At 45.6% G+C, this 24,988-nt stretch overlaps 1 protein-coding gene across 1 annotated transcript; it reads left to right on the top strand.

Annotated features, from left to right (window-relative positions):
• The first annotated feature begins 103 nt into the window (after window positions 1–103).
• Window positions 104–24,222, top strand: Desi1 (desumoylating isopeptidase 1). The gene is made up of 6 exons (XM_087899099.1): window positions 104–403; window positions 10,650–10,671; window positions 11,924–11,993; window positions 15,676–15,785; window positions 17,807–17,929; window positions 21,734–24,222. The coding sequence occupies exons 1-6, from the start codon at window positions 316–318 to the stop codon at window positions 21,825–21,827; spliced, it is 507 nt and encodes a 168-aa protein (XP_087755225.1). The 5' UTR covers window positions 104–315; the 3' UTR covers window positions 21,828–24,222.
• The last annotated feature ends 766 nt before the right edge of the window (window positions 24,223–24,988 follow it).

Below are 24,988 nucleotides of genomic sequence, written 5' to 3'. Positions count from 1 at the left end.
GCCCTCTCTTTGAAGCCCCGCCCCCGCAGCCCGTCAGCGCCGAACACACATGCGCGAAAGTGCGTCCCCGCCCCCGCCCCCGCCCCCTGTTCCTTGCGTGGGGAGTCTCTGGGATCTCTCTCTGTCACCTCACAGTAGTCGTTGCTGGTCGCGGGCGCGGGGGCGCGAGTAGCGCAGGGCCTCTTCTCCCCCGCCCTCAGGCCGGGCCCGGGCTCGGTCCCCCGCACCCTCCTCTCCCCACCCCCGTCGGGTACCAGAAGGTCCAAGTCGCTACTGGGTGCCCGAGGGCCATCGTGGCCGCCGCCACGGGTCCTGATGGAGCCGCCGAATCTCTACCCGGTGAAGCTCTACGTGTACGACCTGTCCAAGGGCTTGGCCCGGCGGCTCAGCCCCATCATGCTGGGTGAGGGGACTGGGGTCAGTGGGAAGTTCTGCCGAGACGGGAAGAGGGGCCCACGGGTGAGAGTGGGGTGGGGTTCCCTAACCCCCCTTTTCAGCTTCCTGATCGGATCCAAGGAGACTCATATGCTCTGGCTGGGCACAAGCCTTTCAGCTAGGGACCAGGGTAAGCCGACTGGTCTTGGCGGGTTCCCTGGCATTTGGGGAACCCTCTACACGCCTTTCTTGGCTCCAAGTCGAGAAAGTGAGGATGCCTCCAGCGCGTGTCCTGGTGGTGGAAGCGACACTGCAGAGGAGATTCTCCGGTGGCCCTCTGAGTCTCTGCCCTCCGCGCCAGACGGAAACTCCCTCTGCAGTCCTTGGAGTGGATGGGAAGGAAGGGAGCGCTAGAGGGCCTGTGCCCTCGCCGGGTTCCAGGTTAGGTCAAGTTAGGTCAGCCGGAGACAGAACTTGGAACTAATCACAGCCCGTCCTACAAGGTACAAGGTAGTGTTCGCTCAACGGTTAATTGCTTTTGACCCGGTGGTTTAAAAAAAAAAGCAAGCAATTCTGGGGGAGTTCGGGATGCTGTTGTATCGATAAGGTAAGGTAATCGTCGGTTGTGTTCAGTTGGAATGTTTTAATGCTGAGAGAAAAGCAGCCCTTCCGTGTAGGTCCAACTTCGTTTCCACTCAGATACCAAAATGTCTGTCACATAGGCCTTGTCAGGTTTGTCATTTCAGGTAATGATGGACAGGAAAGGATTTCAGGAATTGAAAATAACATGGCTTTGTATCGTTCGTTTGAATGGCTAGTATTTCCTGGAGAAAGGCTTAGTTCTTAGGGAGGACAAGGGGCAGAGATAAAGGGAGCTAGGCAACTTTTTAAGGCATCCATTAGTGACATGGCACTGAGTTGAACTTAACTCTCCAACCCTGGGTCAGTCAGTGCTTTCTAAATTTGGCTTCACCTCAGAATCATCTAGAATGTTTGTTAAAAGCACACCTGACTAAGGAAGTACGTAACTCACTCGCTGGTAGAGTTCTTGCTTGGCGTGCTTCAAGGCCTGGGTTTTCTCTCTAGCACTGAAACAAAAAGCAGATACGTTCATTTCCAACATTGTTATATGGAATTGAAAAAGAAGACTATTAGAGCCAACTGTGGTGGAGCACACCTGTAATCCTAGTACTCAGGAGACTGAGGCAATAGGGTTGTGGGTTCAAGACCAAGAACCTTGGCTATATAGCCTAGCTCTACATAGTGTAAAAAAAAGAAAAAAGAAAAGAAAACAGAGAAAGAGAGAGAGAAATGAGGTTAAAACAGTTCCTCTACCAAAGAAACTGGTATCTGGCAGTTTATGAAAGCCGACCCAGAGTGAAAGAGAAACTCTCCCCTAAAGTTTCCTTACTGCTTAAATACCTGTTCGCGTCTGTAAGTTTTAAATGTGTAGATCATAGTGCCATGCTTCACATACACTACACCAGAATTTTTGGGATTGTGTCTTTTTAATGAGTGTTTTAGATCTTTCTCACGTGGCCAACCCATTCCATTGTTGAAGAGAGATTTGGACCTAGGTCATGGGTTGCTGGCAGGACTTAGGATCCAGGTGTGACTCAGTGGTAGAGGCCTTGCCTAACGTGCACAAGGCCTGAGTTTAGACTCCTGCACACCTAAGAAGAACGTTAGCAAATCTGAAAGCAAAAACGTCTCTTCTTTTTAAACTGAGAGAGTCTGAGTCGTTAGTAGATTATATCAGTCAGGTTCTAACTAAACCTTGGAGTGCAGCCATTGGTTTAGTTTTATCACCGGAAGGCATTCTTTGTCTCCTTAGACCCATAAAGCCACCCCTTATACTGGTTATTCTTTTGTTCTAATATCTAAAAAAGAATATTATTTTTAGCTGAAAAAGACACAGAGATTGTTGATTCATTCATTGGACAAATTCATTAAATAAATATTGGAGGGCTTAGTATGTGCTGATGTTTAATGTTTATCAACAGATTTTTGCAATCTTAGAGCTGGTTAGTGTGGGAAATATATATATATATTATATGTATATATATATACATATATAATAAACATTGTGGTCTGTGCTGAATGCCAAGATAGAAAATAATGAAACTAGGTTTCCTTTTTTGTTTGTTTGTTTCTTTGGTTTTTTGAGACACGGTTTCTCTGCAGCTTTTGGAGTCTGTCCTGGAACTAGCTCTTATAGACCAGGCTGGCCTCGAACTCACAGAGATCCGCTGGCTTCTGCCTCCCGGATGCTGGGATTAAATGTGTGCACAGGCAGTGCTCTAGTTGTACTCAGTAAACTCTAAAAGTAAACTGGGCATGGTGGACCATGCTTTTAATCCCAGCACTTGGGAGGCAGAGCAGGTGGGTCTTAGTGAGTTCACGGTTGGGTTGGTCTATATAGTGAGTTCCAGGACAGCCGAGGCTACACAGAGAAACCTGGTCTCAACAAACAAAAATAAAACGAATCAACTGTAGAGATGACTCAACAGTTATGGCACTTGCTGCTCTTGCAAAGGACATGGTTCAGTTCCCACCAGCCGCATGGGGTGGTTCATGGCTTCAGTAACCCCAGTTTCAGGGGACCAGATACCCTCTTCTAGCCTTTGTAAGCAGTAGTGTAAGTGCAGACCAGGAGACACACGTACAAGCCAGTCAATCAATAAACAAACCAACGGGCTGGAGAAGCGGCCCAGCGGTTAACAGCACTTGCTGCTCTTACAGAGGACTGGAGTTCAGTTCCTAGTGCCACATCTAGCCACTCACACCACCCTTTAAAGCCACAGAGCCAGGTGGTCTGATGCCCTCTTCAAAAGTGGGAAGTAGGCATTGCCTTTCTGTTCTTCCCTTTCAGATACCACCACCCTTAAAGTTAGGTATACCCTAAGTCAGTTAATTCCTATATATTGCTTTCTCATTCCTAAATATACTTAAACTTAAAAAAACAACAACTTTTGTTTGGGCCAGCTTATTGGGTTGAGACACTTGTCACCAAGCATGACAACCTAACTTTGATCCCAGAAGCAACTCCAACAAGTTGTCTTCTCTCCACCACAGGTGCAACATTCTGCACCCACACATACACACACATAGGTAAATGTGGTAAAAATTAGTGTGTTTATTTGCTTATTTTTGAAAGGAATTCTAGAATATAGCAGAGTAGTTGAGACTTTGTCACAAGCCAACCCCCTCATCCCCCACCCCCCACCCCCGCTTTTCCTGAGTCTCTGGAACTCTTACCCATGCCTTTGCGAAATAGGTCTTGTGATTTGCCCCAAGCCACACAGCAGGTAGTTGGGAGATCTGGGTTATGGACACAGCTTATTTCACCACCATTTTGCTAATACCTGCTGTCCAAGGTAATGTGTTCCCTAGGCTAATGTAAAGTGGGCTCCTTGTAGAAACGTCTGAAGGTGTCCTTAGACAGATGTCTCGAGATCTGCTGAGAAGAAATCTGGGCTCCGCATGTATACTACTTTTCTAGCACTGTGCCCGTCCCTCGTAGCCCTCCGTTTTCCACAGTAAACTCATATCATATTTTGGTCTTTGAATTTCCTCTTATAAGCTCTTATCCGTGGGCTGGAGAGATGGTTCAGTGATTAAGAGCACGTACTGTTCTTGCAGGACCTATTCCCAGCTCCCATGTCAGTCAGCTCATGACCACCTGTAACTCCAGCTCAGGGGATCTGACACTCCTCTGACTTCCACAGGGGCACACCTGTACACATAAAGAATAATAAAGTTACTTTGAAAAATAACTTCAGGGGGCTGAAGAGATGGCTCAGAGGTTAAGAGCACTACCTGTTCTTCCAGACGTCATGAGTTCAATTCCCAGCAACCACATGGTGCCTCCCAGGTACCTATAATGAGATCTGGTGCCCTCTTCTGGCATACAGGCATGCAGAACGCTGTATACATAATAAATAAATAAATCTTTTTAAAAAATAGTAACTTCAAGGCCTTTTCCAATCCTGTTACAGTTTATGATTGACTTAAATAACACAGACTTAGACTTCACCAAATTATCCTCTTTTTTTTTTAAGTTTTATTTATGTGTGCCTGTATGACACATGTGAGAATATACTACAGTAATAAATAAAATTAAAAAAGGCAGGCATATCTCCAGGAGTTCGAGGCCAGCCTGGTCTACAAAGTGAGTTCCATGACATCCAGGCCTACACAAAGAAACCCTGTCTCAAGAAAAACAAACAAAAAGTCAAAACACATACATACACACACTAACAACTAACACATTTCTGGGCTGGGGAAATAGTGAATAAAAGCTCTAGTTATACAAGCATGCCGTGTGTGCTGGTGCCCGTGGAAGCCAGAAGAGGGCATTGGATCCCCAGAAACTAGAGTTTCAGGCGATAGTGAACCACTGGACATGGGGGCCAGGACCCAAACTTGAACCCTTTGAAGCTCTTTAATCACTGAGCATCCCTCTGGCCCCTGTCCTGTCCTATTTTGAGGACATATGCCTCCCATGAAAATGTATGTGTATTCTGCAGGTGTCTCACAATTATCCTTAGCATTCTAATTGAGTGGACAGCGTACTTCTGCCTTTTCTCCCCATATCACTATTTGGCTATTAAATTTGTCCTTCAGCTCTTCTTAATAATTTTAGCTACTCTTTAAATGTCCTGACCTCTTTTTGTGAAAAAATGGATAGAGATAAATGCAGAGGCTTTGGAAGAGTGGAAGGTTAAGATAGGGCCTCATGAGGTTTAAGCTGGCTTTGAACTCCCATCATATTGCCTCGATCCTCCAGCTTGCATGATGAGCCCCTTTACCCACTGAGCCATCTCCCAAGCCCTGAAATTGGTCTTTTAACTAGGATAACAGGTATTTTGTGTTTCTTTTCTGACTCAAAGTTATTTTTTTCTTAGAAGTTCGTCAAATTGTTCTCAGGTTAAAGTTCTGGGAAATTGTGTGGTAGAGAGCTTGCCTAGCTAGTATATATGAGACCATTGTTGGGGGAAAAAATCACGGAACTTGTGTCCTTCTCGACAGAATGCGATCTATTGACTATTTGGGTCTTTATATTTAGATCCTAGCACAATAGCAATAGGACCTCTTTACTCTAGGTGTTCATTTCTTGAAAAGCAATGTGCATGCGTGTATAAAATTAAATAATCATATAAAAGGGATAACAGTTGCATGCCAAGATAAATGCAGCCGCTGCTTGTCTTTTCAGCAGGGTCCTGGAGCTTCTGAGGCAGAAGACTGCCCCCAGAGTACCCCCAGTGACTGAAGGAGTGGGTGCTCCTTCAGGGATATGAGCACCCATGTGTGTGGTGTTGGGCAGGAAACCAGGGCTTCACTGAACTATACCCTCTTTCCCAGTATTGGTTATAGGAATGACTCAGACTTGGAGATTAACTAGAATTTATTCAGGTCTAAGAGAGGGTTTTGTTTTTTCTTTCATGTCTTAATGCAGTCTATTGTGCTTTGTTTTTGTCTTTATTGTTCATTGTGTGCTCACTGTTTTATATCCACTGAAGGAAGGAGGCAAAATACAAATGAATGTAGCTGCATCTCTGCATACTCCTGCTTAACATCTGCAGCCACCTTATGTTTAACACAACTCACTAGACATCAGCCTTCCTATGGACAATAAAGTCCAGTTCTGCTGTCAAAAGAAAAACAAACAGTGTTTTAGTTAGGGCCACTGTTGCTGTGGTGAACACTTTCATGACCAAGGCAACTTGTGGGGGAAAAGGTTTGTTTGGTTTACATATTCTGTACCTCAGGCTGGTTGCACAGCAGTTCTCTAGGATTACAAGTGTGTATTATCACATCTGACTATAGTTATTTTCACACTAGAAAAAATTCCTGTACTGACTTTAAAGAATCTGTACTACACTATTGTGTTGTTATTGTAGTTGTTTTTAAAGATTTGTTTGTTTATTTATTTACATATTATGTATATAATGTTCTGTTTACACACCAGAAGAGGGCACCAGCTCTTATTACAGATGGTTGTGACCCACCTTGTGGTTGCTGGAAATTGAACTCAAGACCTCTGGAAAAATAGCCAGTGCCCTTAACCTCTGAGCCATCTCTCCAGCCCGTTAAGTGTTTTTAAACCTACCTTTGAAAATGTTATTACGTGGCGTGTGGTGGTGACAGCACACCTTTAATCCCAGCCCCAGCACTTGGGAGGCAGAGATAGGCAGATCTCTGTGAGTTCAAGGCCAGCCTGATCAACAAGAGCTAGTTCCAGGACAGGCTCAAAAAAAAAGTTATTACTTTATGTTGCTCAGGTTAGAATTCGGTGCCTTGTGCATAGTGTAGGACAAATTCTCTACCACTGAGCTTCACCCCAGGTTTTTTGGTGTGATTTCCTGGTACCCCTTTTCTCCCCACAGAGAAAGAGGGTAAACCCTTCTGCTAATAGGCATTTTCTTATAATATTGGTGGCAGAGGGCTCCATGATGCAAATGCTTCCTTTTACTTTTTCCCAGAGAATACCAGTGTTTTCCAGGTAACATGTAAGCATCTCATTGTTAAGGTGCCAGTTAAAATACTTGGTTGCTAGGAGAGGGTTGTGTGGAGTGAACCAGGGCTGCACTTGATCTATACCATAGAGCTAATGTGTTCTTTTCCCTACCAAACTGAGACAAACGCTACCTACAAAGAGGCTTGTGCCTCAGGAGTTCTGTCATCGTCATCCATTTAACTCTTGTTAATAGGCACTGCATAGCAGCAGCAGTGTCTGGGGCTGATAGCCTGTGTGTCTGTTTATGCTTCTTCCAGCTCCGTGGATGAGAAAGGTTGAGTGCTACTCCAAGACTTTTATGTACCTCTTTGCTCCTGGACAGTGAAGGCTGGCAATAGCACGCCTTGTCCTAAACCTTCTGCCATCCATGAGCTGACACCCATGCCTCCTATTTGTTTCCCACATTATGTTATCCATATTCCATAAACCTTAGAATGAATGTGTGGGGTGCCAATAAGCTTAGAGACATACAGCCATGTGACTACCTACTCTCCAGTTTGCTGAGGAAATCTCGGTGGGAAATAATCCACTCTATGCTATGCTAATATCCATTGAGTCTAATTCAGGTTCCCAAAGGACTTTATGCCCTACTTTCATAGCTCATACTGCTACCCCCACCTCACCTTCTCCTAGCCTTATCTTGCCTAAAAAATTAAAACTCAGTGCAGCCTGCTTTTTCCCGTGCCTGCCATCTTGCCAAGGCCTCATGCTTTTCTTCCCAAGGGTGGGCTCCAACACAGCAAGCCTTACATTTCTACGTGAACATCACCCACAAACTCATCTTCACATCTAGTCTTGTCTTTCTATACTAGACAAAACATAGGTCTGTCTATCCTGGAACTTGCTCTATAGGCTAGGCTGCCCTCAAACTCAGATCCATCTGCCACTGCTTCCTGAGTGTTGGGATTAAAGGCATGAGCCACCACCACCTGACTCAAAACATGGGTCTCATTCATCTTTTAAAGATGATTATAGGGCTGGAGAGATGACTCAGAGGTTAAGAGCATTGCCTGCTCTTCCAAAGGTCCTGAGTTCAATTCCCAGCAACCACATGGTGGCTCACAACCATCTGTAATGGGGTCTGGTGCCCTCTTCTGGAATGCAGGCATACACACAGACAAAATATTTTATACATAGTAAATAAATAAATATTAAATAAAAATGATTATAAATGTACACTGTGTAACATTTAAAATATGTGAATGGGTCTGAGACTGTGGCTCCACTGGCAAAGTGTTTAGCATGCATAAAAATCTGGGCTTGATCCCTAGGTTACATAGACCTAGTAGGGTGATAATCTTTAATCCCAGAAGGTGGAAGTGAATCAGAATTCAAGGTTATCCTTGGCTACATAGCATGTTAGAGGCCAGCATAGAATACATAAGACCTTGTCTCAGAAGAGAGGGAAAAAAACCTAGGCCTTGGAGTGTAGCTCAGTAGTAGAGTACATGGTTTACATATGCAAGACTCTGTATGCATTCCCCACTACAAATACAAATTTTTAAAAAGAATGAGATACATATTTAAAATTCTATAATTTATATAGCACAGCAGGAGTGTAAGCATGCTGCTCTCCTTCCATGCAACACTGAATTTTGTCCTTGAGCAGGTCCTGGAGCACACACTGAGGGTGACATTTAGCAATCAGTAAACCTTTGTTTGAACTGATAACCCTGGTGAGTGAGCAAATGAGGTTCGCCCATGTTCTGACCTTTTCATTCATTGCCTTCCTCGTCCTTTATGTGTTGTTTCCCATGTTTTCCCATGACTCTAACCTGCTCTTTAACCCCTCTCCAGCTCATCCTCTCTACCCCATACCGTTTTTTTATTTTAATTATGTTTAGTGAGTGTGTGTGTGTGTGTGTGTGCACAAATGTGCATGCATATATGTACTATAGCATGCATATGAAGGGTCAGAGACAACTTTCAGGGGTTGCTTCTTTCCTTCTACCATGTGGGACCCAGGAATTGAATTCAGCTTATCAGGCATGATGTCATGTTCCTTTACCTGCTGAGTCATCTTGCTGGCCCTTACAACAGCATCTTTTTAAAGATTTGTCTTTCTTTACTTATATGTAAGTGTGTACATTTGTGTTGTGTGTGTGGTGGGGGGTGCTTCAAATGCCAGAAGAATGCATTGTGAACCAAACTTGAGTTCTCTGGAAGAGCAGCAAGTGCCAGGTGTTACACTTGTAACCCCAGCAATTGGAGTAGTGAAAACAGGATTCCTGGGGCGTTCTGGCTAGCCAGCCTACCTGATTCATAGATGCCAGGTTCATTAAGAGATTCTGTGTGTTGCCGATGGGGTGGCATGCGCCTTTAATCCCAGCACATAGGAGGATCTTTGTGAGTTCAAAGCCAGCCTGGTCTACAGCGTGAGTTTCATGACAGCCAAAAACACACAGAAAGCCTGTCTCAAAAAACAAAATTAAAAAAAAAAACAAAAAATAAAAAAAAAAAAAGATTTTGTGTCAAAAAAAAAAGATGAAGAGTCCTGTGGCCTACACACACACATATTCAGGTGACTTCTTATCTCAGCATCAAGAATCTGAGCTAGGAAGATTGCTTTTAGTTTGAGGCCAGTCTGAACTATGTTGCTTCAGACATGTGGCTGAGTGGTGGCATGCTCGCCTAGCATACACAAGGCCCTAGGGTTGATCCCCAGTCCTACAATAAAATAAAAATAGAATGCTGGTCTTATATTTGGGTCAGGAGATAGCTCGATGAATGAAGATGCCTAAGGGCTAGCTTTGTAACCTGAGTTTGATGGCAGAGCTTATGTGGGGGAAGCAGAGAATTGACTCTGAATACTGTCCTTGACCTCCGTATAGACACTGGCACACAGACACACACAATAAATAAATAGATGTAAAAATTGCTTTTAAAAAAGTAAGTCTGGGGGAAAAAAAGTGAGTCTGGTCAAAGTTCTGTCCTACCCAGTGCAGGCACCTGCCTTGCCACAGGCCTGCTGGCTCTTTATAGTGCCACCACTCCTGCCCTCTGCCCTACAAAACCTCAATCTTCACGTGTTTGCACAGACTGTTCTCTCTGGCAGATACGCCCAACTTTGCCGCTGCTTGCTCCTTCATTGGCTGAAATCAAGCTCTTGAAGGTAGTTCTTCATCTTTATTAACATAGCACCCTGTTTCCCCACTGTTTCAGAGCTTATCAGCATTGTGTTTTAGTTAATTATTTATGTGTGTCTCTTTCGACTTGACTTGGAGCTTCTGAAGGTAGCTGATAGGTAGAAGAATAGGATACTAGGCCCTGAGTGTAGGTCAGTGGGTGAGCATGTGCTTAGCGTGTTCATACGCCTGCATTCATTCAGTCCCCAGCACCAAATAAATGTGTGTTGCCTTTTAAAACACACAGCATTTAGTTTGGCTCCATTGTTTTCTGAAGACTTGCACCTTAATGGAGAACTAGGTACCATCCTTCATTGTTTTACTGTGGATTTGCTGTAGATGACACAGAGAAGCTAAAGTCAGCTGATGTAACCCAAGATGGGAAGTAAGAACAGACATAAACATGTGTTCCGGTGTTATTTGCTTTCTGATAAAGAAGAGTTGCTTCTGAACTTCCTCAACACCCTTGTCGCAGCAGAGGGCTGCAACGGAGGAGAGCTGATTTTCTAGAAAGTCCTCCAGGAGGACTCTAACAGTCTTCTCCTGCTTGAGTGAGTTCTGAGTTTGTACAGGCTGAGGGGGGCATTCAGTCTTGTCCCAAATGACTAAATCTCTCCCTTTCTCCACAGGGAAACAACTGGAAGGCATCTGGTAAGTGGGGTGGGACTCCTCATGTTGTCTGCTCTGTGAACCAGAGCAGCTCACTACACCATTGTCTCCACATTTCCCAGCTCAAAGCCTGGCTCTTTGATGTTAATTTCCCATATCCTTTATTTTCTTGACATTTTTTTAATTTTTATTTTTATGTGTATGGGTGTATGTATATCTATGTAGCATGTATGTGCTTGCTGCCCAGTAGGCCAGAAAAGGGCATCGAATTCCATGATACTCAAGTTACAGACAGTTGTGAACCACAATGTGGGTGCTGGGAATAGAACCTGGGTCCTCTGGAAGAATAGGCAGTGCTCTTAACTGTTAAGCCATCTCTCTAGCCCCCAATTTCCCATATGTAAAACAGCAGTTCTCCGTGAAGCTGATTTTATCCCTCTACCTCCCAAGCTATTGGCCATGTCTAGAGACCTGTCAGAACTAGAGGGAGGGTGGTGTTGTCACCTGCTTCCCACAATAGTCATCTGCCCCCGTGTCAGTGCTCAGAGGGAGGACTCTCCATCTGTGGTGCTGTCTGCCCTCTTTGTCCATGACTTTCACCCATTGCAAATTGAAATGTTCAAAAAAAGGGGTATACTCCTGTGCCCTCCGTTCTCCTGTGCATAAGTTAGCTCATGTAAGCAGTGTCAAAATCCTAATGTTAGCTGGGAGTGATGGTGCACACATTTCATCCCAGCACCCAGCAGGGGAGGCAGAGGCAAGCAGATCTCTGAGACAGAGGCCATTCTTGTCTACATGGGGAGCTCCAGGCCCTCCAAGACTACATAGTGAGGCTCTATCTTAGAAAGAGGGTAGGAGCGGGGAGAGAGGAAAATGTTAAATGTTCTGAAAAGTAAAAGTGCTTGTCCTAAACATATAGACTCTTTTATCATTACTCCCTGAATCATGAAGTGCAATGACTATATGATGTTTATATCATGTTAGATACTATGTGTCATCTTTAAATGATTCAACGTGTACTTAAGGGTTTGTATGTTTTGTATATATCCTATTCCATTTTAGATGAGGGACTTGAGCATCTGTGAATTTGAGTATGGGGTGGGGACAATTCCAGATAATCTTCCCAGATCTAGAGGGACACGGTATGTCTTATTCATGTCTTCATCTGGCTAATGTAATAAAATTGGCTACCACAGTGACGTCTTTGGGCAGAAATTATCCTCACTGCAGTATGTACTTGTTTTGTCTTGGAGAAATTGTAAGTTTCCTGGCTCACTATCCCTCTCTGTGGCAGGCACACCTCTATAGTTGTCCACAAGGATGAGTTCTTCTTCGGCAGCGGCGGTATTTCCAGCTGTTCCCCGGTGAGTGTCTTCCCCTGACCTGCAGAGTCTGAGGGGTTCCTATAGCTTGAGAAGTTTGGCTTCTGCCATGACCTCTGGCCTGTGCTAGTTCTTCATATAGCACATAAGTCAAGCATGGTGGCTGCACACACCTTTAATCCCAGCACTTGGAAAGCAGAAGCAGACAAATCTCTGTGAGTTCAAGGCTAGCCCTGTCAACAGAGAGTTCCAAGGAAGCCAGGGCTACAGAGATACTTTCTTTAAAAAAAAAAAAAAAAGACTTAACTGGGCAGCTTTATAATTCTAGTGCCTGTGGGTACAGGCAAGAGGATCAGGAGTTGAAGTCTTTCTTGGCTACCTAGTGAGTTCCAGCTCAGAAATGCCCAGCAGGTCAAGGTGCTTGTCACTATGCCCGACAACCTGAGCTCAGTCTCTAGAACATGCACAGAAGTAGAGAACCTTCCCATAACTCATCCTCTGACTGGAGCTCATGTGTGCGCATGCTCTGATAGATAATGTGGTAGAACAGAGAGAGCTTCAGGGGAGAGATTGTTCAACAGTCAAGAACACTGGCTGCTCTGCCAGAGGACCAGGCTTGATTCCTAGCACCCCCATGGCAGCTAACAACCATCTGTAGTTCTAGTTCCAGAGGATCCAATGCCCTCTCCAGGTACTGCATGTAGGTAGTACACAGACATACATGCAAGCAAAACAGCCATGTACATAAAAATAAATTTTAAATTAAAAATATATATTTAAAAAAAGGACTGTAAGATGAAAGCAGGTGAAAGTTACTTGCTCCCCATCAAGTCTGGTGACCTGAATTTGATCCCTGCGACCCACATTGTAACTCCTGCAAGTTGTGCTCTGACCACTTTGCGTGTGTGCATACATACACACACACACACACACACACACAAATAGATAAGTAAATGTTTTTTTTAAAAAAAAGACCAAGAAAGAATAAAGTCTTTAAAATGCTTTCAGTAGTTGGAGGTGTGTCTTGGTGAACACTTGCCTAGTATCTAGCACACACACTCACACACAATCCCTGTGTTTCATCCTCAGCAAGGGATTGGGGAGAAAGGAGAGGAGAAGAGAGAGACAGGAAGATGACTCCTCCCTCATTCAGTGACACCTTCCAGTTAACCCAGTCAGTTGCCTTCCTTCTGCAGTCAGCCTGCTCCCTTTTCTCACATGATCTTTCTGACTCTAACACCCACGTCCCTTTTAAACTATTTCTCTCACAGCCATCTCAGGATTATCATGGGATGTACTCAAGCAAAGACCAGCTATCCATTTTGATATCATAAGTAGGAAATCATTCTTGATTTTTCATTGTCAACCCTACCTATCACAAATCTTTTTCATTAAGCCTGGTCATTTCCCTTTGTGTTTTCTTTTTTGGATAAAAAGGTGTCTTGTGACTGAGGGTGGCCTCAAGCTCATGGTACTGCTAAATATCTTCAGCTTGATCCTCCTAATGCTCGCCTTTACCTCCCAAGTTCTGGGATCACAGACATGCTTGCACCCAGAACCTGGTCAGTTCCACCTTGTCACTGTGTCTTAAGTCAGTCTTTCTCTCTTCATCTCTTCTCATCCCTCCAGAGTTTTCACTGCGGTCCTCACCACTTCCTGTCTAGGCTAGACCTATGAAACTAGCCTGATTCCCCTCTGTCCTCCATATAGGAAACAGGTTTCTTTTAAGTCTGAATCTCTGAGATCTTCCTGCCTCTGCTGCCCAACTAAATATATGCACAACCGTGTTGCATCAAACTCACCAGGTAGCCATGGATGACCTTGAGTTTCCCATCTATCCCTCACCGACTGCCACCCAGCACTGGGATTGTGTAGCCCTGCTTGTCCTGGAACTCTCTAGGTAGAATAGACTGGCCTCGAACTCAAAAGGATCCTCCTGCCTCTGCCTCCCAGGTGCTGGGGTTACTACTATGCCCTACATGGTGAGTTTTGAGATGCTGGGTTGTTGTTGGGTCTTGATTTTTAAAGGAATTTCAAAGTATTCCCCTGCTTTAGCCAAAAGGCTCAGCAGAGTCTCCCGCTGACCCTGTCTGAATCGCTCTCTAGCCATCCTCTTTGCAGGTTGCAGCTTCCCCACCTCTGCCCTCTTCCAGCTAAGGCATTTAACCCTATACTCCAATACAGAATAGCTCCCTAATCCTTCACTCGGATGTGCCTGTCCATCCTTCAGGTCTGAGCTGGGTGTTGATTCCCTCCAGCAAACCTCAGCCTGGCCCTCCCCTCCTGCAGGTGCTAAGGAATGGCCTTCTGCACTTTTTCAGCCTGCTCCTTATTTCAGCGTTTTGTAGTCCACTGGTATATAGAATTTTTACATGCCTTCCTTAATAAACTTTAAGTTCTGTGAGGACAGAAATCTCATGTTTTGTATACATTGTGCTCCAATTGTCTAGCCTTAGATGTTGCATATAAGTTCTCAATATATATTTGTCATATGAATGAACAATAGGAGTTGCAATAGTGACCTCTTATTCTCTGGAACATTGGGTAATTTTCCTCTGACTACCATAATAACTGGTCCTGCTCACCATGCCTTTCCCAATGCCTAAAGCAATGTCAACCTCAAGGGAAGTGCTCTGGGGCTATCAGTCAATGGCTTTCATAGGCAAGCTCCATTCTGGAGTGTTCTGCTTTCCTAAATCTGCCCTCCTTGGTGTCCTGTGGCTTACCCTTTGGCTACCGTTCCCAATCCTTTAGTCTGCTGTGGCAGCCCAGCCGTCATGTTCTGTCCTAGTCATCATCTTGTCATTATTTTGGGGACAAAAGGAAACCACGGGTTTCAGGTTTCTGTCTTTTTATTGTTATTTATGTTTTTTTGAGACAGGGTTTCTCTATGTAGTCCTGGCTGTCCTGGAGCTCGATATGTAGAACAGGATAGCCTCAAACTCACAGAGATCCACCTGCTTCTGCCCCCAGAGTGTTGGGATTAAAAGTGTGCACTGCCACACTCAGATAGATAGGTTTCTGTCTTTTTAGCAACAGAATAAATGGACAGTGTAGAGACCCGCCCACACAGGAATCTGCTTCCAGGCCCCTCAAGCAGCCACCTGAACTCTATACTCTATAAACTTAACACAGAGAAAATAGCCCACTTCCTATGACAAGAGTGTTCCAGCAGTTAAAAACGAAGCTGTTGGAATAGAGTTTTGTAGTTTTGTGTTAAAAGTCACAATTCAAACTGGGGCAGGGGGAGGGGGACTGACTACTCTTCCAGGGGTTCTGAGTTCAATTCCCAACAACCACATGGAGGTTCACAATCATCTATAATGAGGTCTGATGCCCTCTTCTGGCCTGCAGGCACACATGCAGATAGAACACCACATAATAAATGAATGAATGAATGAATGAATGAATAAATGAGTAAATCTTAAAGCAAAAAAATAAGAAATTCAAGCCTGGCACAGTAGTACACACCTTTAATCCCAGCACTTGGGAGCAGAAGCAAGTGAGTTGGAAGCCATCCAGGGTGACATAATAATTTAATAGATGGGGACGATAGCCTGGAGTTCATAGATCCCTTCTTAAAAGTTAACAGAGTGTTGATGGTCTCAGTGATAGCGCATTTGCCTAGCATGCATAAGGTCCTGGGTCTGATCCTCAGAACAGTCAAAAGAAAGCAAAAGTGATAGAAATGGTGACTTAGTGACTTTCTTGGGTTGACTTTCAGGGAGGGACATTGCTTGGGCCCCCAGACACTGTGGTTGATGTGGGGAACACAGAAGTCACAGAAGAAATCTTTCTGGAATACCTGTCCTCCCTGGGGGAGTCTCTGTTCCGGTGAGTAAGGCTGCTTGTGTGCACCACTACTAGACACACTCTGGGGGGCAGAGCCAGGGCAGCCGTCCCTGACGCTCAGCTCTGGCCTCGTCACTCTTTCCGGTCACTGTAGAGAAGCAGAGCCCACGTCTCTTCAACAGCAGACTTACATCCCAGCATGCTTTCTGTTGCGCCTAGAGAAAAGGAGCTACTTGTTCCTTCTGAGCAGAACCAGTGAATGCTGTTCCCCACCTCCTCTGGCCAAGTGGATTTCCCTAAATATTGAAAACGGGATTTGTGGGAGAAATGGGATGAAATACCAACTTGAAATTACCTATCTTAATAGGCTTCCTTCAGGCTGACGATGTAGAATACTTTTTCTATCATGCACAAAGCCTTGGGTTCAACCCCCAGACCACAGAAACCTGAACTGGTATGTTGACACATGCTTGTAATTCCTGTACTCAGGAAGTGGAGACAGGAACATCAGAAGTTTGAGGTCATCCCTAGCTACAAATGAAGTAAAAGACCGCCTGAGCTAGAGACGCTGTCTCAAAAGGAAAAAAAGAAAGAAACTTAACCAAGCAGTAATAGGGCATGCCTTCTCTGTGAGTTCAAGGCCAGCCTAGTCAACAGAGTGAGTTCCAGGTTACCCAGCGCTACACAGAAACCCTGTCTCAGAGGGAAAAAGAGAATCTTGAGTCAAAGCCTGGTAAGAGGACTGACTCATCAGAGTCTGTAGAGCCTGACAGCCAGAGTTTGAGCCCTGGAACCCACACTGTGGGGTGTGAGAACCTGCTCTCACACATCTTCCTCTAATTTTATTCGTGTTCCCACACACATCCACACAAAATAAATGATTTAAAAAAAAAAAAGACAGGCAGTGGTGGCGCACACCTTTAATCCCAGCACTTCAGAGGCAGAAGCAGTTGGATCTCTATGAGTTCGAGGCCAGCCTGGTCTACAGAGCAAGTTCCAGGACAAGGCTATACAAAGAAACCCTTCTGGGGGGAAAAATACAGAGGAGGATCTAGAAGGGTGGCTTAGAGCAGTGGTTCTGAACCTGTAGGTAACAATCCTTTTGGAAGTCCCATATCAGATATTTACATTAGGATTCATAACAGGCTGGGCGGAGGTGGCACGTACCTTTAATCCTGGCACCCGGGAGGCAGAGGCAGGTGAATCCCTGTGAGTTCGAGGCCAGCCTGGTCTACAAGAGCTAGTTCTAGGACAGCTAGGACTGTTACACAGGGAAACCCTGTCTCAAAAAACAAACAAAAAACAAAAACAAAAAAGATTCATAGCAGGGGCTGGGCAGATGGCTCAGAGGTTAAGAGCACTGGTTGCTCTTCCAGAGGTCCTCAGTTCAATTCCCAGCAACCACATGGTGACTCACAACTATCAGTAGTAAGATCTGGTGCCCTCTACTGGTATGCCTGTATACATATAAAATAAATAAATCTTTAAAAAAAAAAAAAAAAAGATTCATAGCAAAAGCAAAATTTGTTCTGAGGTAGCAATGAAATAATTCCATGGCTGGGGGTCATCATGATAAGAGGGACTGTTTTAAAGGGTTGCAGCATTAGGAAGGCTGAGAACCACTGGCTTAGGATAAGAACACTTGTTGAGCATATCTAAGAGAATAAGGCCTGAGTCCAGTTCTCAGTAACAGAGTGTCTGACCCCCTCTTCTGGCCTTCACAAGAGGTAGACACACACGTGCACATACATTCATAAATACATATATAAAATAAGTAAATCTTTTTTTAAAAAATCTTTTTCAGTTTTATTAAGGGTTCACCTCTGATCCTTGTCCTGTTGTTAGTTCTGGAACTATGTAGAAAGGGTACGGTTTTGGCTCATGTTTCTCTTATTAATCACCTCTCAGAGGTTCAGGTCTGCAGACAGTCCTCCTGATGTTTGAGAGGACTGGCCATAGTCTTCACATAAGGCTTTGCCCACCTTCCCACTCTGTAGTGACAGTTACTCCACATGATACTGGCTTGCTCATCTGCTTTCCACCCCCCTTTCTCGCATGAACAGAGGAGAAGCCTACAACCTGTTTGAACACAACTGTAACACCTTTAGCAATGAAGTGGCGCAGTTCCTGACAGGGCGGAAGATCCCTTCTTACATCACAGACTTGCCCTCTGAAGTTCTCTCCACGTAAGTGTGACCACTCTGTTTCTGAGCCTGCCAACTGTGAAAATCCCCATCTGAGGCAGTCAGGAGGGTACAACCAGCCTCGGCTACACAGTGAGCTTCCTGAGATGAGCCTGAGTTATGTGAGACCCTGTCTCAGAAAGAAAAGAGACAGGAAAACCTCAGACTTAGTGTCCCTCCCCGGTGATAGCAGAATCCTCCTAGCCAGTAGGACCTGTTTGTGGAACCTGCTACCATTGTTCCTACCCACCAGTGGGCACTAGGCCTTTGGAGCTAGGCTTAAGTGCCACCAAAGAACTTAGGAAACCACTTGACCTAACTTAGATGTTTATATAAAATCCTGGTATCTGATAACACAAAGCCATTTCCCAGAAGATAAGAATCCTTATCTAGAATGCAGACTTCAGTCGAAGGCAAAATCCAGAGGAACAGGGCGACCCAGTTTATAACTGTTGTTTGTCTTTGTCAGCCACACCCTGAGCTCTTTGACACCCTCAAAAATCAAGTTCTGCTTATGCTTGAACTTACAGTGCAGACCACCCTCAGCAAAGGTTTCCTCTGCCCCTGATGGGGTCTCAACTCTGGGAAGGCCTGCTATCTTGGGATACCTGAAAGAGCACAAACTTCCCAAGCCATATCATATTGTTCCCTTTTGTGATTGTACCAACCTGACTCTGCCCACTCTAGGACAGTGCCCATTTGTTGCCTCTGATTCAGCTTTTCCTTAACTGGTCCTGACCAACAGTGTTCCTGGCAGATAAACTCGGTTTTAAAAAATGGGACTGGAGAAATGGCTCAGACGTTAAGAGCACTGACTGGTCTTCCAGAGGTCCTGTACATTCAGGCAGAACCCTGTGTACATAATAAATAAATAAAAACTCTCAGGCCTGAGATTGCCTTCTCCTGGTAGATGTGCAGAACCCAACATCCCTACCAAGAGATCTAGGTCATGAGACCCTGAGCATCCTTGAGTAGCCAAATGTTCTTGCTGTTATTACTTGCTGGGTGGGGCCTTTGTCTGAATTAGGGTTGGTATTTGACTCTTGGATCATTTACAAATACTTTATTCTCTTGATCTTAGGGGGGATTTTCAAATATGGCTGTATCACCTGGGCACAGGGGCAGACACTTAGAATCCTAGCACTTGCGAGGCTGAGGCATGAGGATCACAATGAATTTGAAACCAGTTTGAGCTACATATTCAGCCGGGAAAAGGGGGAGGGAGAGTAGCAACCTTTGAGAATGAAACTTGTGCCCAGAGTGTATCGTGAGTCACTTAATTTATTTTTTGAGACAAGTTCTCACTATGTAGCCCAGACTAGCCTAGAACTGACTGCATAGACTATACTGGCCTAGATGCACAGAGATTCCTGTGCCCTGCTTCCTGGGTGCTTTATTTAAGGGAACAGTGATCTTAAAAAGTTTCCAGACTCCATTTTTTTTTCTTTTTTTTTGAGACAGGGTTTCTCTGTAGTCCTAGCTGTCCTGGAACTCATACTGTAGACCAGGCTGGCCTTGAACTCACTGAGATCCACCTGCCTCTGTTTCCCAAGTGCTGAGATTAAAGGTATGTGCCATCACCGTCCGGCCAGACTCCCATTTTTACAGTGATTTCCCAGTTAAGTTATTACAGGATCCATCCAGGTGTCCTTTAGAAAGTGACATCAACTCCTGGCAAACTCACATGACTATTTATCCTGAATATTCCTGTGTGCTGTAGAACAGTTCCTTTCTAGAAGAATCTTAATTTTGGAATATCCCCATTCCAAACATCATCGTCATGACTTCCTTTTCTTTTGCCTCAGCTTCCCCCTTTTTTCCTCAGCTTCAACATTATTTTTATCTTCTTCAAAAGAATTGAAGATACAAATAAACTGGTGGTTTTGGTCCATGCCTGTAATCAGGAGTTCAAGCCTATCTTAAGCCCTACCCTTTGACAAAGGATAAAAGCTCAGCAAGTACAGAGTGCTCTGGTTCCCTGTGGGTAGCCACCCTGTTCACCCACAGCTCAGCATGCCCGGCAGGTGTCAGTGAGAAGATGGCAGTGCACACACAGAGGAGGGAACTGGGAGTAACCATAAAACAAGCAACGCACCTTTAATCCCAGCACTCAGGAGACAGAGGCAGGCAAACCAGCCTGGTCTACAGAGTGAATTCCAGGACAACCAAGGCTACACAGAGAAACCCTGTTTTGAAAAACCCAAACCAACCACACAAAAAACATTTGCAAGATTATTAGTCAGCTTCTGCTCCTGGAGCAGATCCTGAGATAATCAGATTATAAAGAGGAAGGCTTTCTGTTAGATGCACTGCCAGCCAGCAGTATCAGTCCATAGTCACCTGACATTGTTACTTTTGAACCTGTGATAAAGAAGCCTCTCATGGTGGGAGAACATGGTAGAACAGGAGCTGTTTACTTGATGCCAGGAAGCAAAGAGAAGAAGAGACTAGGGTTCCTCTTTCCTCTTCAAGGGCATGTCTCCAGTGACCAGCCACCCTCCCAATAGGTCCCGCCTCTCAAATGCTTCACAGGCCAAGAACCAAGTCTTTAACCTGGGGATCTTAGGGAACACTTAATCAAACCAGAGAGCTCCCTTACGAAGACCAGTGTGGTAGTAGATGCTGATTAACAAGGCCCCCAACTGGCTATGTAAAAGGCTCAAGGATCCTCAGCCCTAAATGGAACATATACTGCACCCCTCCTCCCAGGCTCAGGAACCATTAAAGGGGTGTAAGAGCCAGAGGCCACGAATGCTTATAAGGAAGCAGTATCTTCAGGATACTGCAAGGTAGCTGAACATAGGGACTCTCAGTGGTTGTGACATCATACACAAACCAGACCAAAACCCAGCATGGAGAGGAGACCTGGACATGAACCCCCACACACATCTGCCCAAGGAACTATTGGCCATTTTAGCCTCTGGGAAAGGGTCGGTTTTCTCCAAGAGTGTAACACCTGATATGTCTGCCATGCTACAGTGGAAAGTCATATGTCCAGGAATATTTGGACAGCACAAAATGGCCTTGATGGGGGAAAAGGACAGACACACAACACAGGAGCAGGCAGAGGGTTAGGGTGGATCTGGGAAGAGTTTGGGAGGGACGGTTAATAGGACTAAAACACATTGTATAAAATACTCAAACCGGGCAGCAGTGGCGCACGCTTTTAATCTCAGCACTCAGGAGTCAGGGGCAGTTAGATCTCTGTGAGTTCGAGGCCAGCCTGGTCTACAAGAGCTAGTTCCAGCACAGGCTCCAAAACTACAGAGAAACCCTGTCTCCAAAAAACAAAAATAAAATACTCAAAGAACTACAAAAATATATATACTTAAAGGCTGGAAATGGTGGCACACACCTTCAACTCCAGCACTCAGGCAGAGGCAGGCAGATCTCTGAGTTCGAGGCCAGCCTGGTCTGGTTTCAGGACAGCCAGAACTATGTAGAACAGCAGTTCTCAACTTCTGGGTCTCAACCCCTTTAGGTCCCATATCAGTTATTTACGTTACAATTCATATCAGTAACAAAATTACAATTATGAAGTGACAATGAAATAATTTTATGGTTGGGGTCACCACAACTGAGAAACTATATTAAAAGGTCGCAACATTAGGAAGGTTGAGAACCACTGTCTATATTGTAGGGAGACTGTCAAGAGAAAGAGAGAGAGAGAGAGAGAGAGAGAGAGAGAGAGAGAGAGAGAGAGAGAGAGAGGAAGATGGTGCTGCCGTGACCACCCTGCATGTCACCATTTTGTCTGTGGGTAGGCTGCGCTGCAAAGCTCTCCAGCTCATGTCTGTTTCTCCACAGGCCCTTTGGACAAGCACTTCGGCCCCTCCTGGACTCCATCCAGATCCAGCCTCCTGGAGGGAGCTCTGTGGGCAGACCCAATGGCCAAAGCTAACAGGACTGCACGGAACCGCCCGCCTCTCCAGGGCTTTTCCTTTTTAAACAAAACAAACCCTACCAGATTTCTATTTTATAATTTTACATCAGAGCTAACGGGGACGGCTTTTTAAATTTCCCAGGGAAGGAGCTTGTCAGGCTGCACGTAGGACAATGCTCCTGAAAAACAGAACCAATGCCATCCCTTCTAATAGTATTATACTAATTTATTAAGGCTGTCTTGTCTGTGAGTTCACTTTTGACGCTGTTGCCTAAGCGTCCTCAACGGTGGAGAAAGAGGGGTGCTTGTTTAAACAGAAAGCAAGAGTCACACAACCTGGGAGGACCCGTCCTGGACCCTTTCCAAGGGATACCCACATTCAACCCATACCTGTGGGCCCTGGATGAAGTTTTTTGGTTTTTTGTTTTTTGGGGTTGGTTTTTTTTTTGGGGGGGGGGTTCAAGACAGGGTTTATCTGTGTAGCCCTGACTGTCCTAGAACTCACTCTAGGCCAGATTGCTCCCAAGTCACAAAGAACCGCCTGCCTCTGCCTCCCGAGGGCTGGGATTAAAGGTGTGCTCCACCACCGCCTGGCCTGGGTGAGCTTTATACTGTCCATAACCCTGGAGCAGCCGCCCTCTAGCCGCAAATGAATCATAGGGTCTGGTGCACACGGAAGTCTTTAGCCACGAGTTTACCCTCTTGTCCCCAAACAAGGCCGCTGGAACAGCCAGAGCCTCGGGATCAAAGGACAGTGGCAGCGAGGATGGGGCAGAGAAGACAGGGTAAAGCCATTCCTCCTCCTCCTCCTCCTAGTGCCAGTCCTCTCTGCCTGCCCCTAAGCTGCTCTTCCTCAGCAATAACTTGACCTGTCCCCCTTAATGAAGGTCTAGGCTGCAGTGGCAGAGACCTGGGCCTTCTCTCTGCAAATAATAGCATCAGTTTATTTATAGTCAATGGAGCCAGCCACCTAAACGGTATGAATTTGTCAGCTAGGGGACATGACCGGTCCCTCTAAGAACTGGCCAGAGTACCATAATGATGCAGATTCAAGGTGGCAAGAAAATTTAAGAGTTGTCTCCGATAGGGACTTCCACATTTTCCTTAAAGTATCATGAACAGACATTATCTCCATTATCATTCTGACCTTAAGAGGTGTGGTTGGGCTGAGTGGGCCGTTTCCTAGTGATGTGCTGCTAGGATTCATCAGCAGGAATCGTCTAGAAGTCTATGATCTGGACTCTAGGAGGAACCTAAGGTTCCCTTTCTTGGTGTCAGCCCCCTAGCTAATTTGGGGACTGACTGGATATGAAGAAGGGGACTCAGAGCAGGCACCTGAGACTCTGTTCCACATCCATGGGAACCCCTGCCATGGTTTCCTACCACTTCTGAAACTTGAGCTCAATAGCTCCTTCTCAGGCAGGCCTTTCCTCCTGCTGCTACTGGCTTGTACCTGCCCATACCCTGCTGACCTTGCCAGTAGCCATATGAGTTGGCTTCATCGGGATGTCTGCCTCAGCGCTGACCTGTTGCCTGACCAGGGCCAAGTCCAGCTGGGACGTCAGGTGGTGATTTGGAACTTGAAGGTTGAAGTCAGATGGGTCTCACTCAAGACTCAATGGTTTGCAAGTGTGCAGCGCAATAACGAATTAGAATGGAAACCAACAGGGATTGTTTACTATGGGTCTGTTGACAGAATGGGGCCCAGAAGGATGAGTGTTCAAAGCTTGGCTTCTGGGTGGGTAGAGGTTGCTGGGAGCCATCACTTTTCCATTTGCCTGGCCCCAGCTGCTATCATCTCTACCCAGAGCGCTCACCTCTCTCCTGCCAGGTGCTGGACTGAATTTCCCACACCAGATTCATCTGGTTTTTCTCTTCGCAGCAGTGACTCACATGCCATGGTATTCTGAGAAGTTTGCCTGAGAATCTTAGTCATTTGATTGCCTGAATCAGCAGCCATCCGTGTTAATGCCTGTGCCCATGGCTTGCAGGGAGATAGGAGGACTGGACAGTTTCTCAGGACCTGCAGGGAGGCTCTTCCCCTCCCCTATGCAGATCCATTGTCGCCCCAGTCCCAGGCCAGGAGCCCCACGTCCCACCTTCACACATCAGTGTTCCAGTATCTCAGGAGCATACTATTAATGACCAGCTGACTCCACCTGGGCGTGTACAAGTGAGCTGAGGGAGTCATGTCGCTGGTGTCACCTGACACACCCCTGTGGAGGTCCAGTGGTCAGGGAACAAGGGAAGTGGAGCATGAGACCATCATCCTCTCCTAGACAAAATGGAAGTGTGTTCTTTAGAGATTCCTTCATGACTTCCTTGGACTCAAACTAATTATGTCTAATACAGAGGTGTTTGCTGGTTTTCCTTGGTGGTTTTCTAATGCAATAAACTCACTCATGCAGCTGTAGCGTGTTACTTGAATCCTGGCACGAAGTGACCCCAGACTTCCCCATCTGTCTTCCTCCCAGGATACCCTTGCAGAGCCCAGGAGTGCTGCCTTTGCTTTGGTGACAGGCTTGTGGATGGGCAAGGGTAATAGGAAGGGTGTGTGGCTATCGGCATTGGTGTATAAAGATGGAGAAAGGGCCCAAAGAGAACGTGATGGGCATAAGGCTACTTTAGCCTAGTTTTAGCTACACAGTGAGATAGTGAGACCCTTGCCTCCCAAAAATGTGTGTGATGCCCCAGGTACTGCAGCTGGTGATACAGTAACTTCACATTCTAAGGTGTTCCTCCAGGATCTGGCCATTAGGAAACGATACAAGAATTTTTCTCCCTGAGGAAAGGAGTCTAGTCCCTTAAGTGTCTAGTCCCCTCTTCATAAGTACAAACGAAGTTCCACTCTACCAAAGGTCACCCTGGAGATCAACTGAGTCTATTAGGCTGCTCATAGAGCCTTAGGTGGGGAGTTACAAAAGGATGTGTGAATGGCCTAAGCAGCCACACTGCAAGGTCTGTACCCAGCATGTATGATGGCTTCTCCATCACTGCATATAGATGGAGTCCTTCCCAGACTACATACTCTAGTGCCTCTTAGAGACCCCAGGAGTATGTATAATTAGGGCAATACTGCATACAGCCCGACTGGGAGGAGCGAGTATTCTCATGAGGGTCCAATAACTTCTATGAGGGATATAAATAAGTCTGACTCCAAGGATAGAGCTACCTAACAA

Source organism: Myodes glareolus, chromosome 19 (genome assembly GCF_982192425.1).
Source record: "Myodes glareolus chromosome 19, mMyoGla1.1, whole genome shotgun sequence".
In the NCBI taxonomy this organism is placed as follows: Eukaryota; Metazoa; Chordata; class Mammalia; order Rodentia; family Cricetidae; genus Myodes; species Myodes glareolus.
This window is presented reverse-complemented; position numbering and strand designations above follow the sequence as displayed.